Source organism: Xiphophorus hellerii, chromosome 4 (genome assembly GCF_003331165.1).
Source record: "Xiphophorus hellerii strain 12219 chromosome 4, Xiphophorus_hellerii-4.1, whole genome shotgun sequence".
Taxonomy (NCBI): Eukaryota; Metazoa; Chordata; class Actinopteri; order Cyprinodontiformes; family Poeciliidae; genus Xiphophorus; species Xiphophorus hellerii.
In genome coordinates, this window is record NC_045675.1 from 18,116,550 (window position 1) to 18,128,930 (window position 12,381).

The window sequence follows — 12,381 nt, forward strand, 5'->3', positions numbered from 1 at the left end:
TGCAGTCTCATTTGGGTTTCTCTGTTCTATATGTATTGTAGGCTTATTAAACACACCACTGACGCCCAATCGGACCCGACCATCAAGCAAATGATTTTGAATTTGAACGAACCCAGCCCGAATTTCGGGTCAGGCTTGAATCGGGCTCAGGCCATAAATCTGTACTTTACCTCGCAGTGTGCAGAAAAATATTGGGGAGGGGGGCAGCATTGTGTTACCCCGTGCTTTGTACATGATCTGTTGGCGAATATGCTTTGATTCTGTTCCCTCTGTTTTTATTATGTTTTTCTCAGCAACAATTTTTCAAATAAGATAAAGTAAGAAAGCAGAAATCTTCTTTTTGGATTAGTTAACTTCCTTTAGTTAGAACTAAACCTTGTTTCTCCAAATTGATGGTTTTTAGACAGCCAGCTGCCACTTTAACACATAGCCCACAAAGGATGGTAAAGTTAATTAGAGGACTAATGAACTTTTGTTTATTTACTATAAACAAAAGCTACTAACATACTCCTTATATTTAAAATATTGGAAAACTTGAGCTACAAAATAAAATTTGGATATTTTCTGAGAAAAGAAAAATCTCAGACTGCGTGAGTTTAATAATTAGATGTTTAGTGAAATTTGCAGTCTGACGCAGGAGGCCTAATATAATAAGGCTGGAGACAAACTGCTGCTTTCTCTTCCTGTTGTAGACATTCCAGGTTTAAAACTCTCATTATAGGTTCAGTCTGTCAACACTCAGCCTTTAGTGTAAGATTAATGGGTGATGCACAGAGTTATAGTCTAATAATTACGGCATTCCAATAAAAACATGATCATATTGTCTCTTACACGCTAACTACTTTGTTCATTAAGCTGCTGTAATCAGTAACAGAGACACCAGATAGTTAGGGTGGTTGCAGAGCTTTGAAGAATGCAGTAATTTGTTCTGAGAGATGATGTGTGTATGAAATACCGGACATGTTGAAAAGCCAAATTCCTTTCCACTAGCAAATGACCCCAGGCCTTCTGCCCAGTTCAGCTGCTGACTCCCCCGGTGCATTTTCAATGCAGCGAAAATGTGTGTCAGTGTGAGCACACAGGCCCATGATGTAGCTTGGGTTTCACACGCAGAAAAAAAGCTCTCTTCTCTGAAATATTGTTCATGCTATAACACTTAATGATTACCAAATAAGGGCTGAATCTTTTTTATATACAAGCATATCATTACTTCATGGTCCATTGCTTGCTCATAAGTGTCTTTGTTTTTTTTGTTTCTCCCTCACTGAGGATGTGCAGCGCCGGAGTGAATGTCAGGGCATGACGGATTTTCTTGTGAATCTTAACAAAGCTCCCATTGTTCATCCGGCGCTGCGAGGGTTAGACTTTGCAGTTTGGAGACGTTCTCTCGGCAGTCTTTGTGCTTGACCAAAATTGTGTCCCACAGAGTAATCCCAGTGGTGGCCTTGAACTGCAAAATGCAGTGAGACAAGATTAAAATGGAAAAAAAAAGAAGCGATAAACAACTGAGCAAAAAACAAAACAAAGAAATTGTGGATTTATAGAAAAGAGACAGACAGCATGGTTTAAGCAAGGCATCATTTGGGGAGCTCACAATGTAAACCCAACATTATAGAGGACAGTATGGCATTTTGAAAATTATAACATTCCAGGAAAGCCAACAATAAAACTGAAAGCACAACACCGCTTTAGACAAAAATGACAAAGCAACAAACTCTAGACAGTTCGCCCTTTACTGCACGATAGCTGCAGTAGTCGGTACTGTTGTCTCACAGTTAGAAGATCTCTGGCTAAAGACTCAGCTAAGTTCTTTCTATGTGAAGCTTCCATGTTTCCATGTTCTCTCTGTAAACGGAGAGAACTTCTGGTTCGTTTGTTTCTGGAATCCAAAGAACATCTCGTATGCCTAATTTGTGATTGTATTTGCAGCTGGGTGTGGCTTTGTTGTTTTGTATCTCTGTATTAGTGTTGTGATGAACTGGCGACCTGCCTGGTTTGTACCCAACCTCTCGCCTATTGACATCTGGGATAGACTCCGCCCCCTAAAGGCTATGAAAGAGTTTCAGTGGGTACAGAAAATGAGCTTGAGTTTATATGTGGTGTTTTAGGGTTTATTGGATTGATTTTGGTCAATCCACCATAGAAACTGTTCAAACCATAGCAACCTTTCCATACCCCTTTGTGTGTAAAGTCCCACAGTTGACCCAGATATGGTCTAAACTTCACCAAAACAGCTCAGCTTGCTTTCATCATTTCCTATCATTTGTGGTTCTTGCACCTGTGTTTGATGTTAGTCGTTTACCTATGGAGTGTCAGTCTATTGTGTTAATACAAGGAAATGGCAGATTGTTATCTTAAAGTACTTTTCAAGTGCCTTTAGCCGGTGTAATGAATGGAGTGGTGGTGAGTGATGTGTTTCTTAGCGGGTCATGAATCATGAATCTGTACAGCAGTGACTCGATACAAATGTCTGATCTTAGGCTTGTAAGCAAATGTGGGAGACTGCGTCAGGGATGATTTAACCTTATGATGAATTGACAAACCTATAATTTTGCAACTCTTTGTAGCAAGATTTGAAGTACATTGCGAACGTATTCACACCCTTTGAACCATTTCATTTTTATTTTCAACATGTTTCGATGTATTTTGTTGAGAATGCAGACCAACAGGAAGTTGTACATGATCCAGAAGTGGAAGGAAAATGAATTGTATTCAGCCCCTTTTTACTCTGACACCACCAAAATAAAACCTGTGAAGTTTCTATGTTTAGGACTTATCTTATTAGTAAATAGACCATTGCTGTATAATTTAATGTCAGTATAAATGCAGCTTCTTCAGTTCTTTGAAGGCCTCAGGGCTTTGTTAGAGAATATTCATAAAAAACTGCATCATGAAGACCATTGAACACAGCAGTCAGGTCAAAAATAAAGTTGTGAAATTTGAAGCAGAGTTAGATTATACAACAAAGCTCTCACATGGTTTTCCACCTAAACGGACATATTGGGCAAGGAGAGCATTAATCAGAGAAGCTGTCAGGAGACCTATGAGATCTATAGAGGAGCTGCAGAACTCAGGTTTGAAAATCTTGACAGGAAAACCCGTGGTAGTGCACTCCACAAATTGAGCAAGAAGAGTGCTACTTAAAGTCATCATTTAAGAATGCCATAGGAACATTAATTTAAAGTCATATTTTAAAGTCATGTGGAAAGAACAGCAAATATGTAGAAGAAGATTCTTTGCGTAGAGCAGTCCAAAATGATAAAAGTATGATTCTATGGAGATGTTATTCTTCAGGGAAAGGGAAACTGATCAGCTTTTGCAAGACACTATAACTAAGCTTTTGCACATTCTCTTATGAAACCTCTTCACGCGTTTTTCTAAAGGTTTGCAGTGTACTTGTTTTTCAGTCCCACAACTTTGCCTTTACAACAGAGCAACTGTAACATAGCTCACCTCTTTATGTCCTTCATGGTGAAAGCTGATACCAGCATTGTTGGTATAGCTCTTTCTGTGCCTCGCCTTGCCCACAGTCCATTGTGTACACAGAAGTGCACAATCACAGCATGCAGCAGAGGTGTGTCCACTGCCTACATAATACCGTATCTGGGAGCGTGTCAGAGAGATGTTTGTAATCAGAGGAGTAGATTAGTACCCTGCTGCATATAAGTAGCTATACAGACATGTCATTTTCCCAGCAGGCTCTCATTACAGTATTGCTCCGGTTTAATGGAGCAGCCGCACAACGTGGGGCCGAACTGAGCCCTCTTTCTCTCCTCCTCGGTGTTAACGATGCACAGAAGATTACTGCACTCAGCTAATTTACTGTGAGACCCAACATGACGCTTCCAGGAGCCGCTGGCAGTTCAAACTGTCTGTGTATGAGCGCCGGCTCAATAATTAACCTAAGAATAGATAAGTGAACGAAACTCTGGCTGTCTTTATAATCCCAGATGTTTGAAAAACACTCCCTCTTGGTTGGAGTTCACTGGGTTTTCCATCAATATGCTCAGGAAGCTGGGCCATGGCTACCACACAGATACTTGTTTGTTCAAACTCCACTGACAGATAGCGCTGATTGTCTTTCCTATAAAAGTTCCCTTCATGCATTTTTACTCCATCTGGCTCTGCTTTTGTTTTTCACTGTAGTTTCTTCTCATTTTCACAACCTTTTTTTCAGGCACTGCCAAAAAAAGCCATTCTCAGGGCACGTCTGAATAGAAACAAACTGCAGCTTTACACAAGTTCGTGCTTTATTAATGTTGGTCCTCTGCCAGGTGACATCAGTGAAAGCTGCTGGTTGTGCTGTATTGCTCTTTCGTTTCCTTTTTCCCAACATAATTTATTGTCTGAGGAACATCTATAGAACAGTAGCTACATGTGCTAGTCTCATCCACAGCTAAGATCACAGCATAGCTTATTTGGTCAACACTAGTGTCTGTTTTGAATGTAGTAATAGCAATAAACACACAGAAATACTTCTAAAATGACATCTGCCAAATTAAATTAAATACAAACTTCTGTTTGCATTAAATTAGAAATGAAAGCATAAGTATAGCTTTAGACTTTGAAACATAAATTCAGATAATACAAGTTGCAAAAAACATTTTGACTTGTCTTTTAAAGCCTTTTTTTGATTTTGATGAAATAATAGGTTTGTATGCTTGACAACCTAATGAGTATAAATACTGAGAAAATAAGTGTTATTTATTAATAAGTATTAATATTCAGTTTCTGCTCTAGTTAGGATTGCACTGTATTATATTTAAAATTTTGAAGATCCTTTCTCAGACTATACTCTAGTGCAGAGAATTGCTGTTGTCTAAGAAAAGCTTGCAATTTAATCGTAAGTGTTTTTTGATTTTTTAAACTTACCTTTTGGTTGAATTTACAACCAGGTTTTTCCTGTTTTCTAAAAGATCAAAATCTTTGGCTTCAGTCTTGTGTTGTTGTATGATTTGTGCCATAAGCAACAGATAATAAACTTTATTTGGATGAATGTTTTGTACTCCAATATCATTAAAAATAACAAATATAGATTTTAACAATGAGTGGGAGAAAAATTCTGATACAGAGATATCATAGGAACTCTGAAAAGAATATTTCCCTCATATATGTAGAATAAATGACCTGGAAAGAAAGTAAAATTGTGGTCAGTTGTAGAATATATTTATTTAAAATATGTAATTAAGAAGTGCTTTATTACGTTGTGTTAAGGAGTTATATAAAACTAACAACTAGATGAATAAACTACTTTGCTCACTTGTGCTTCTGAAGTATGCATTACACGGACCGTAAAAGACATATAACTATTCTTTAAAATATGTCTTAACCGAACACTTTTATTGCTCAAATCTCTAAGGAGTAGACCCTCCTCTTCCTCTGCAGACATGTTGCATGCCTGGACTGTGACTCACCAGCAGCAATATGTCCACAGGTTTCAATGAGGCCATGGGGGTCTGCAAGGCCTGCTGCCAACAGTAACTACTTTAAAAAGGGAGTTCACCAGAATCAGCTGGGAATGACCTTTGACCTACCTTCCATGACTCACCTCTTTTTCAGACTGTCCAAAGGGAAGGCTCGATTATGCGGTGGACATCTTTACTGCCCGCTCTGACCCCTGAGCCTAATCAGTCTTTGATCGAATACTACCCTCTTTTCACAACGAGTTACAAGATGACGCTGAATTTGTTTTTTGTTTTCACAGAGAAGGAGAATCCATACGAGGATGTTGACCTGAAGCGGAGGAGTTTGAGTAGGAAGTCTGGTCTGTCGGAGAACAGCCGATCTTGGGCCGCTATGGACAGGAAGCTTAACTCCCCGCCTCAGGTTAGCCCTTCGGTTGTCAGCATTATCTCCTGGATATGTAATATTTGAGGGTGAGCAAAAAGATCAAAACTTAAAAAAACCCCAAAAACCTTCACACCAGAGATAAAATTGCTTAAATAAATGTAAATTGTATCAGTATACTTACATGTGCAACTTAAAATGTGTATAATTTAGTGCTAAACCCAATTCTACTGGAGATTTCTTCCTGTTGAAGGGATTTGTTCCTCTCTACTGCAATGTGCTGGTAAGGAGGATCAGGGATTGCTGCAAAGTTGATGGCAGATTTAATCAGCTGGGCTTTCTCAGATGCATATTTCTGCAGCTGAATTTGAATGAAACTTATTAGAATTTGATTTGACCATTATTGAAATGAACTTAATTGATCTTAACTGAATTTTCTTGACTGAATGAAACGTGTTGTGACAGATGTTGTGTATTGCTGTTATATAACCGAGAATACTTGACCTGAATTTTAATCCTGCCTTTCAGTGTAAATAGTGCCACTGACAAGCCTGGGCTGGTTTGTGCCCAAAGATAACCAGATAAACTCATCCGCTCTCAGCAAGGCCACATGGCAAATGGAAATATCTTTAATTGGGTCAACTTGATGATTGACATATTCACTGGCACAATCTGTTACTGCAGATCTACAGACTTTGCTACATGTCCAAAAGAGTAATACAGGTGTTGAGGTGAAGACTAAAATGTTGCTGCCTGATTGTAATCAGTCATTTTGTATAAAACTGTTGATTATTACCTTTTATAAGCACTCTGTTTATCCATGGATGTTAAGAATAATCTCATCTGTGCAGCTTGTCTAGTGGGTTAAGGATATATAATTTGGTAGATAATTTGTATGTTATTAATGTATAATAATATTCTAATACACAATAATATATAATATATAGATTTAATATAAGTTGAAGGAACAGGAAATCTAAAACTCAGTTTTGGAAATGTAGTATGAAGTAATTAATATTAATCCAATTTGTATCAAAAACACACAGCTCTACTCATGTTTCTTCTCTTTATGTGGTTTAATGTCCAACATTAGGATGATATCAGATTATTGCTGCTTATGCAAACAAATGGAAATTGGCTTTCATCTTCCCAAATGAAATGAAACAGAAACGATAACCACCTTTACTTTAGGAAAAGGCTTCATATGTTGTAACACCCAGCACAAAAAAAAGGAAGACTTCAGTAGTTTAGTCAGTCTGGAAATAACCAGTGACTTATAGTAGAAAACACCCATGTTTAGGTGGCTTGTTTATATGTAAACGAACCACCTAAATGGACTGGAATGTTAAATGGTGGAAACATATATGCTTCCTCTACTTAACATTCCAGTCTGAGCAGGTTAATAGCAGAAAAAGCTCATTTATCTGAATTACTAAATTACTTTCAGCTGTTTATTGGCTTTCTGTGCAGTTTGAAAAAGTGAAAAAAAAAAGTGTCGTTCAGTTTTAATAAATTTTGAGAAACAGTAGATTATGGAACAATATTAGCTTTTCCACAGTTTATCCCAACAAGGAGTAACTGAGTATTGGCAATGGAAAGAGGTTGTTTCTGAAGGAACCACATGATTAATAGTGGCTGGTTATTACTCTGTAGCGTTTAAAAAATATTTTTAAGTCTAATAATCATTTAGAATCTAATGATGTGAAAAGGACAAGTTTTATTTTTGTAGCCTTTTTGTTTTTTGTTTTCCTGCGTCTTATACAGAAAGTAAAGGTGGAAGCTGAAGTTGGTGTACTTGGTCATATTATTTCCTGTTATTGCTCATAATAGAATCAGGCAGCCATTAGGTCAACAGTAAATCTTCATCTGCATGAATTGCTTCGGACTGCATCTGTTCTCTTCTTTGTGCCCAGTTGCCTTCCAAACCCAGCAGCCAGTCTCTCCGCCTCCCCTGTCCAAGCGACAGGAAGAGTCACCGCATGTCCCAGTTGTCCAAACGCTACAGCCACAATGAAATGCTGCTCATCCCCCAGATGGGCATGTCATCGTCCCCCTGCGGCTTGCTGGACGATAGCCTTTGTGCCACCAGTGATTCCCTGCCTTCACGCAGGCACTGGAGGATCCCCAAGGTACACACAGCCAGATCCCACACAAACTGCTGCAAAGGGCCTTTTCAGAGCTCCAGCTTTCACAAACCTGATCAGGTTTCTGTCGGGACCAAGTCAGAGTCTGGATGGTTATGGATCATTTATAATTCCTCTGTTTGGAACAGAGGCGTAATGACACCGGGCTTTGATCCAGTTAGATATTTTTGCATGAAAACCAACCCTTGGGGTGCTTTCTAAAGAGCTCTCCCTGAGGCATTTCTTATTAATAATCTGCAATGCTTGAAATATATGCAATGTGCTTTAGACTGTTACTTTTGGCCGGGAACAGGCCTGCTTCCTCTATACTTAGGATCAAAAGACAAACAGAATGAACTCCAAGTTCCTCACAGAGAATTTCCTCTCGTCTCTGTTTACAGCTGGTCCAGAGGATCAACTCCATTTACTGCACTAAACGAGGGAAGAAGAGGCTAAAGAAGCTGTCCATGTCCAATCTTGAGACGGCATCTCTCAGAGGTAAGGCTGCTCCTTATTCCCTTTTATCCCAAGGCCAGATAAGTGTGTAAATATTTATGTGTCCTCTACACACAGAGAGCCTTCTCTCTCCCTCTTCTATTTGTGTGTCTTTCTCATGACAAAAACACAGATCTGAAAGTACCCTCATTGACCCATAGGAAAATATAATTTTCTCTTTAATGTTTGTTTCCAGATGACAACAGTGAGAGTGAGAGTGACTCAGATGACAGGTTCAAAGGTGAGCAATACTTTCATCTGTTTTCTCTGAGTTTTTTCCCCACAGCTGTAAAGTTATTATTTTGCATCTATGATCAATACAAGGCTTGAGTTATGGGTATTAGATTGTAGTAAACCACATAATTATACCTAATATTGCTTATTTATTTCATGCAAAACGTTTTCCCTGCTCAGCTCACACCCAGAGGTTATTGAAGCTGCAGTCCATCCTGCGACGAGCCCCAAGCTACCGTACGCTGGAGCTGCAGCTCATCGAGTGGCAGGAGAGAGAACTCTTTGAGTATTTTGTTGTTGTTTCTCTGAAAAAGAAACCTGGAAAGAACTCTTACGCCCCAGAGGTCTCCTATCAGTTCCCCAAGGTAAAAGCTTTTTCTGAAACCTGCAACCAGTCCTTTGAGGCAAACTTCACACCTGGCATGACAAGTTCAGCTCGCTCATTTTATGTTATTTAAGTCAACTTTTTTTTGGTACTATGAGCAGTTAAATGGCTCGCATTGTTGGAAACCTATCAAAATCAGCGATTATGTTTAAAGTCTAAAAAATAAATTTTTAGATAAATTTTTTGTGAATTTTTATTTCTAGTCAAAGTTCTTATTTGAAAGTTTTATTATGTTGGCTCCTGTCATAAAGATGTAGATGCAAATCTCTTTGATACTGGACTATAAAGGATCTACTTAATTCAAATTATTTATATCTGCTCTCAGGAAATGCTTTGGGTTGCCTTGTTTTTGTCACACATGTCTAATAAAGATCTGTTTTCAGGAAGTTATCATGGGTATTAAGGTTGTATTAATTTGGGGGTTTTTAGCATGTGTGATGTGGTTCAAACACGTCAATAACAATCCAAAACGACATGAGATTCATGCAGATAATGAGTGAATGTAAACTTCTGACTGAATTGTGTAAACGCTAAATTGCGTTGAAGCACTCCAGAGCTTTGACTGAGATATTACTTTTGGCAGATGTCATTTTAGAATACTTTTTAACAGTTCAGTTGGTCTGAACTACATCACGGTGAGTAATAAATGCCATTTAAACACTCTGTTGTTATCATTCCTATTGCCACTACCAGCTCTGGATTATATAAAGGTTTTCTGGTTTCTCTGACTAATTGCTATATTAATAGCTATAATAATAAATGTTCCATGTATTTTTTTCATGTGACTGTCCACTTTGTTGATCATTTAAATCTTTGTGGGTAGCTGCAGACTCTACTTTAAGCTAAAAATAACTGGATCTCATTCATGTGACAGGCAAGTGTTTTATTAGAAAATAAATTCTGAAGGTTTTTTTAGTTCAGCAGAAATGTCCCCTGGGGGATGCAGACTCTGTGGCGGAAGCCTTGAAGGTCGAGAGGTTTAAACTTTTATGACACGTTTTATTGTAGCCTTTTGTAAAATATCAACTGGTAATTTCATAAACGATAAGGTGGAGTCCTCCTGTTGCGTCCCCTTGCAGTTGGAGAGGCTGACCAAGCAGATGAGGGAGGCGGAGCAGAGGCTCAAAGCTATTCCTCAGTTCTGTTTCCCGGACGCAAAAGACTGGAGTCCCGTCTCCGAGTACACCAGGTATCCTCCAAGCTTTCTCTTCTGTAATAACTGTTAGGTTATTACAGAAGCATCTATTTATATAGCTGATATGTGTTAGAACTGCTATTAAGTGTTAATAAAAGTTTTAATTTAAATAAAAATTTCTATTAGTGAAAACTGAAACTCCTTCTCCAAAGTCAACATGTAAATAATTAGAATAAAAGCTCTAATATCACTTAATTTCAATTAAACCAGTTTAATAAATGACTTTTACCAGTTGGTAGATAATGCCCAACAGAAAGTATGAACTGACACGAGTTTGGTTATAAAACATCCTGATGACTTTTCATAAAAACTTGTCTGTTTAACAACCAAAGCTGCAAAAGCTCAAAAAGCAGAAGAAGTGACATGGCCCACATTCATTTTTAAATATTGTTCTTCTTTTCACCATGTTTCTCACTGTACACAGTTTTAATAAAATCTTAAAGGGTTGTTTGAATGGCTCACCATTTAGCGCCTGCTAAATAAATACCAATATGTCTTATGCTTTGACTTTTCACACAAATTCTGTTTTATGCTTAAGTTTTATACCAACTTATTTTGTTTTTCTTGCATCCAAGGAGCCTAGTCCTTGCAAGAGTAGGAAATGAGTGTGTGCTGCTGTGGGAGAGTTAACGGGACTTGCCTGAACTTGCAGAGCTAGTAGCTATGCAGAGGTGTGCAGGTGGAGGGGTCATGATACTGCAGCTACACACGACTGGTGGGAATTGACCTGCACTTTATCTGTGAGCAGACAAAATAAAAATGCTTATAACGCAGGAACACAGAATATTTAGGTAATTTTGAAACTAGGATTTTTTCATATTGCTGTTTCTGGAGAAGAGGTGTGTTTTAATAAGTTTATAGTTCCACCCACTCCTTTGAACATTTATTATTTATTGTATTACTGCAATTTTTCAGCTGGCTGCTCTTTAGAAAGCACCTTGTTTGTGCTAAAATATCTTTTTTTTTAGGCAGCCAATTGCTAGGATTAATAGGTTTCTTCTAATTCATATAGAAAATGTGAAAAACCACAAAGCCATTTCTGAAACCAGTCAGTTGAGAAAGTAACCAACGTCTACAGAAAAACAGTCAGAAAACCCCAAAAATATTTTGCAAGACAGTTTTAAAATACTACCAGAAAGTCTGGCTCTTGCAAGACAAATATGTCATGAAATAGGGGATTTTCTTATTAGATGTCAGTGGGTTTGTAGTGATGTTTGTTTTTTTGTGTTGCAGTGAAACATTCTCCTTCATGCTAACCGGGGAGGACGGCAGCAGGCGGTTTGGGTACTGCAGACGGCTTCTGGTAAGAAGTTCCTGTTTGTCTCCGGTTCCCCTTCACCCTCTTTACCACCCACCCCACACCTCGTTCAGCCATGTTTGTTGTGACAGGCCTTTTTCTTTGCACACGTGATGTTGTTTTCCTGCAGACATGTCCATGTGCTGCCTGATTGTCTGCTGTGGTAACAGGAAATAAAATCATGAAAATCATGCACAGCTGAACAGATTAAAGAGACTGAGACCAGTGGGAAAAGCGGCAGTATCTGTTTTAGCAGCTGATCGGAGTGTGCTTCAGGACAGGAAATGGCTCTGCAGAGTTACCAGGAGAATAACAAACATGCAAGCCACATTTTTAAAAGAATGATTTATGTCAAATGGGAATAAAAAAACATATTATTACATTTGTAAATCTCTCTCCTTACATGCGTTATGACAAAAAAAATTGCACATCATTTGAATAACTCATTGTTAAAATGCCATAAAATATGTAATAAAAACATAATAACCGAAGATGAAAACCCAAGTTTAGACATTTAGTTTAACAAGGCGTTCTCAGGAGAGGGCAAGACAAAGAAAAACCAGGTAAAATCCAAACCTTGTCATTCTGGAGCATTTCCTCCCAGTAATGAGGCTGCAGAGCGCTTTGAAGGGTTTTGCTGAGCCTCCCATTTGGCTTGTGGGCAGAGAGCCTGACTGTGTGGGATGTTGTGACTGCGCAGATGATGTTTGCCGATTCTTGTTTTTGTGCGTCTTTTCACATCTTCAGCCTGTTTGTTTGTGAGTGTTTACCCTGGATGTCCAGCATAATAGTATTCCTTAGTGAAAAAAAATGCTTCCTGCTAACAGTTGTGCTTGATGCGCTCATTTGGTATAAGACTCACCCA

The 12,381-nt window shown here is 38.4% G+C and overlaps 1 protein-coding gene across 2 annotated transcripts in view; it reads left to right on the forward strand.

Annotated features, from left to right (window-relative positions):
* The window catches only part of dennd2b (DENN domain containing 2B), a 62,862-nt gene that overhangs the window by 26,225 nt on the left and 24,256 nt on the right, over positions 1-12,381 (forward strand). For both annotated transcript variants that reach the window (XM_032560721.1, XM_032560720.1), the window contains exons 5-11: positions 5,705-5,826; positions 7,701-7,916; positions 8,312-8,408; positions 8,602-8,646; positions 8,820-9,004; positions 10,104-10,213; positions 11,453-11,522. In XM_032560721.1, the coding sequence (XP_032416612.1) occupies positions 5,705-5,826; positions 7,701-7,916; positions 8,312-8,408; positions 8,602-8,646; positions 8,820-9,004; positions 10,104-10,213; positions 11,453-11,522 (845 nt within the window). The remainder of the gene's footprint in view (positions 1-5,704; positions 5,827-7,700; positions 7,917-8,311; positions 8,409-8,601; positions 8,647-8,819; positions 9,005-10,103; positions 10,214-11,452; positions 11,523-12,381) is intronic.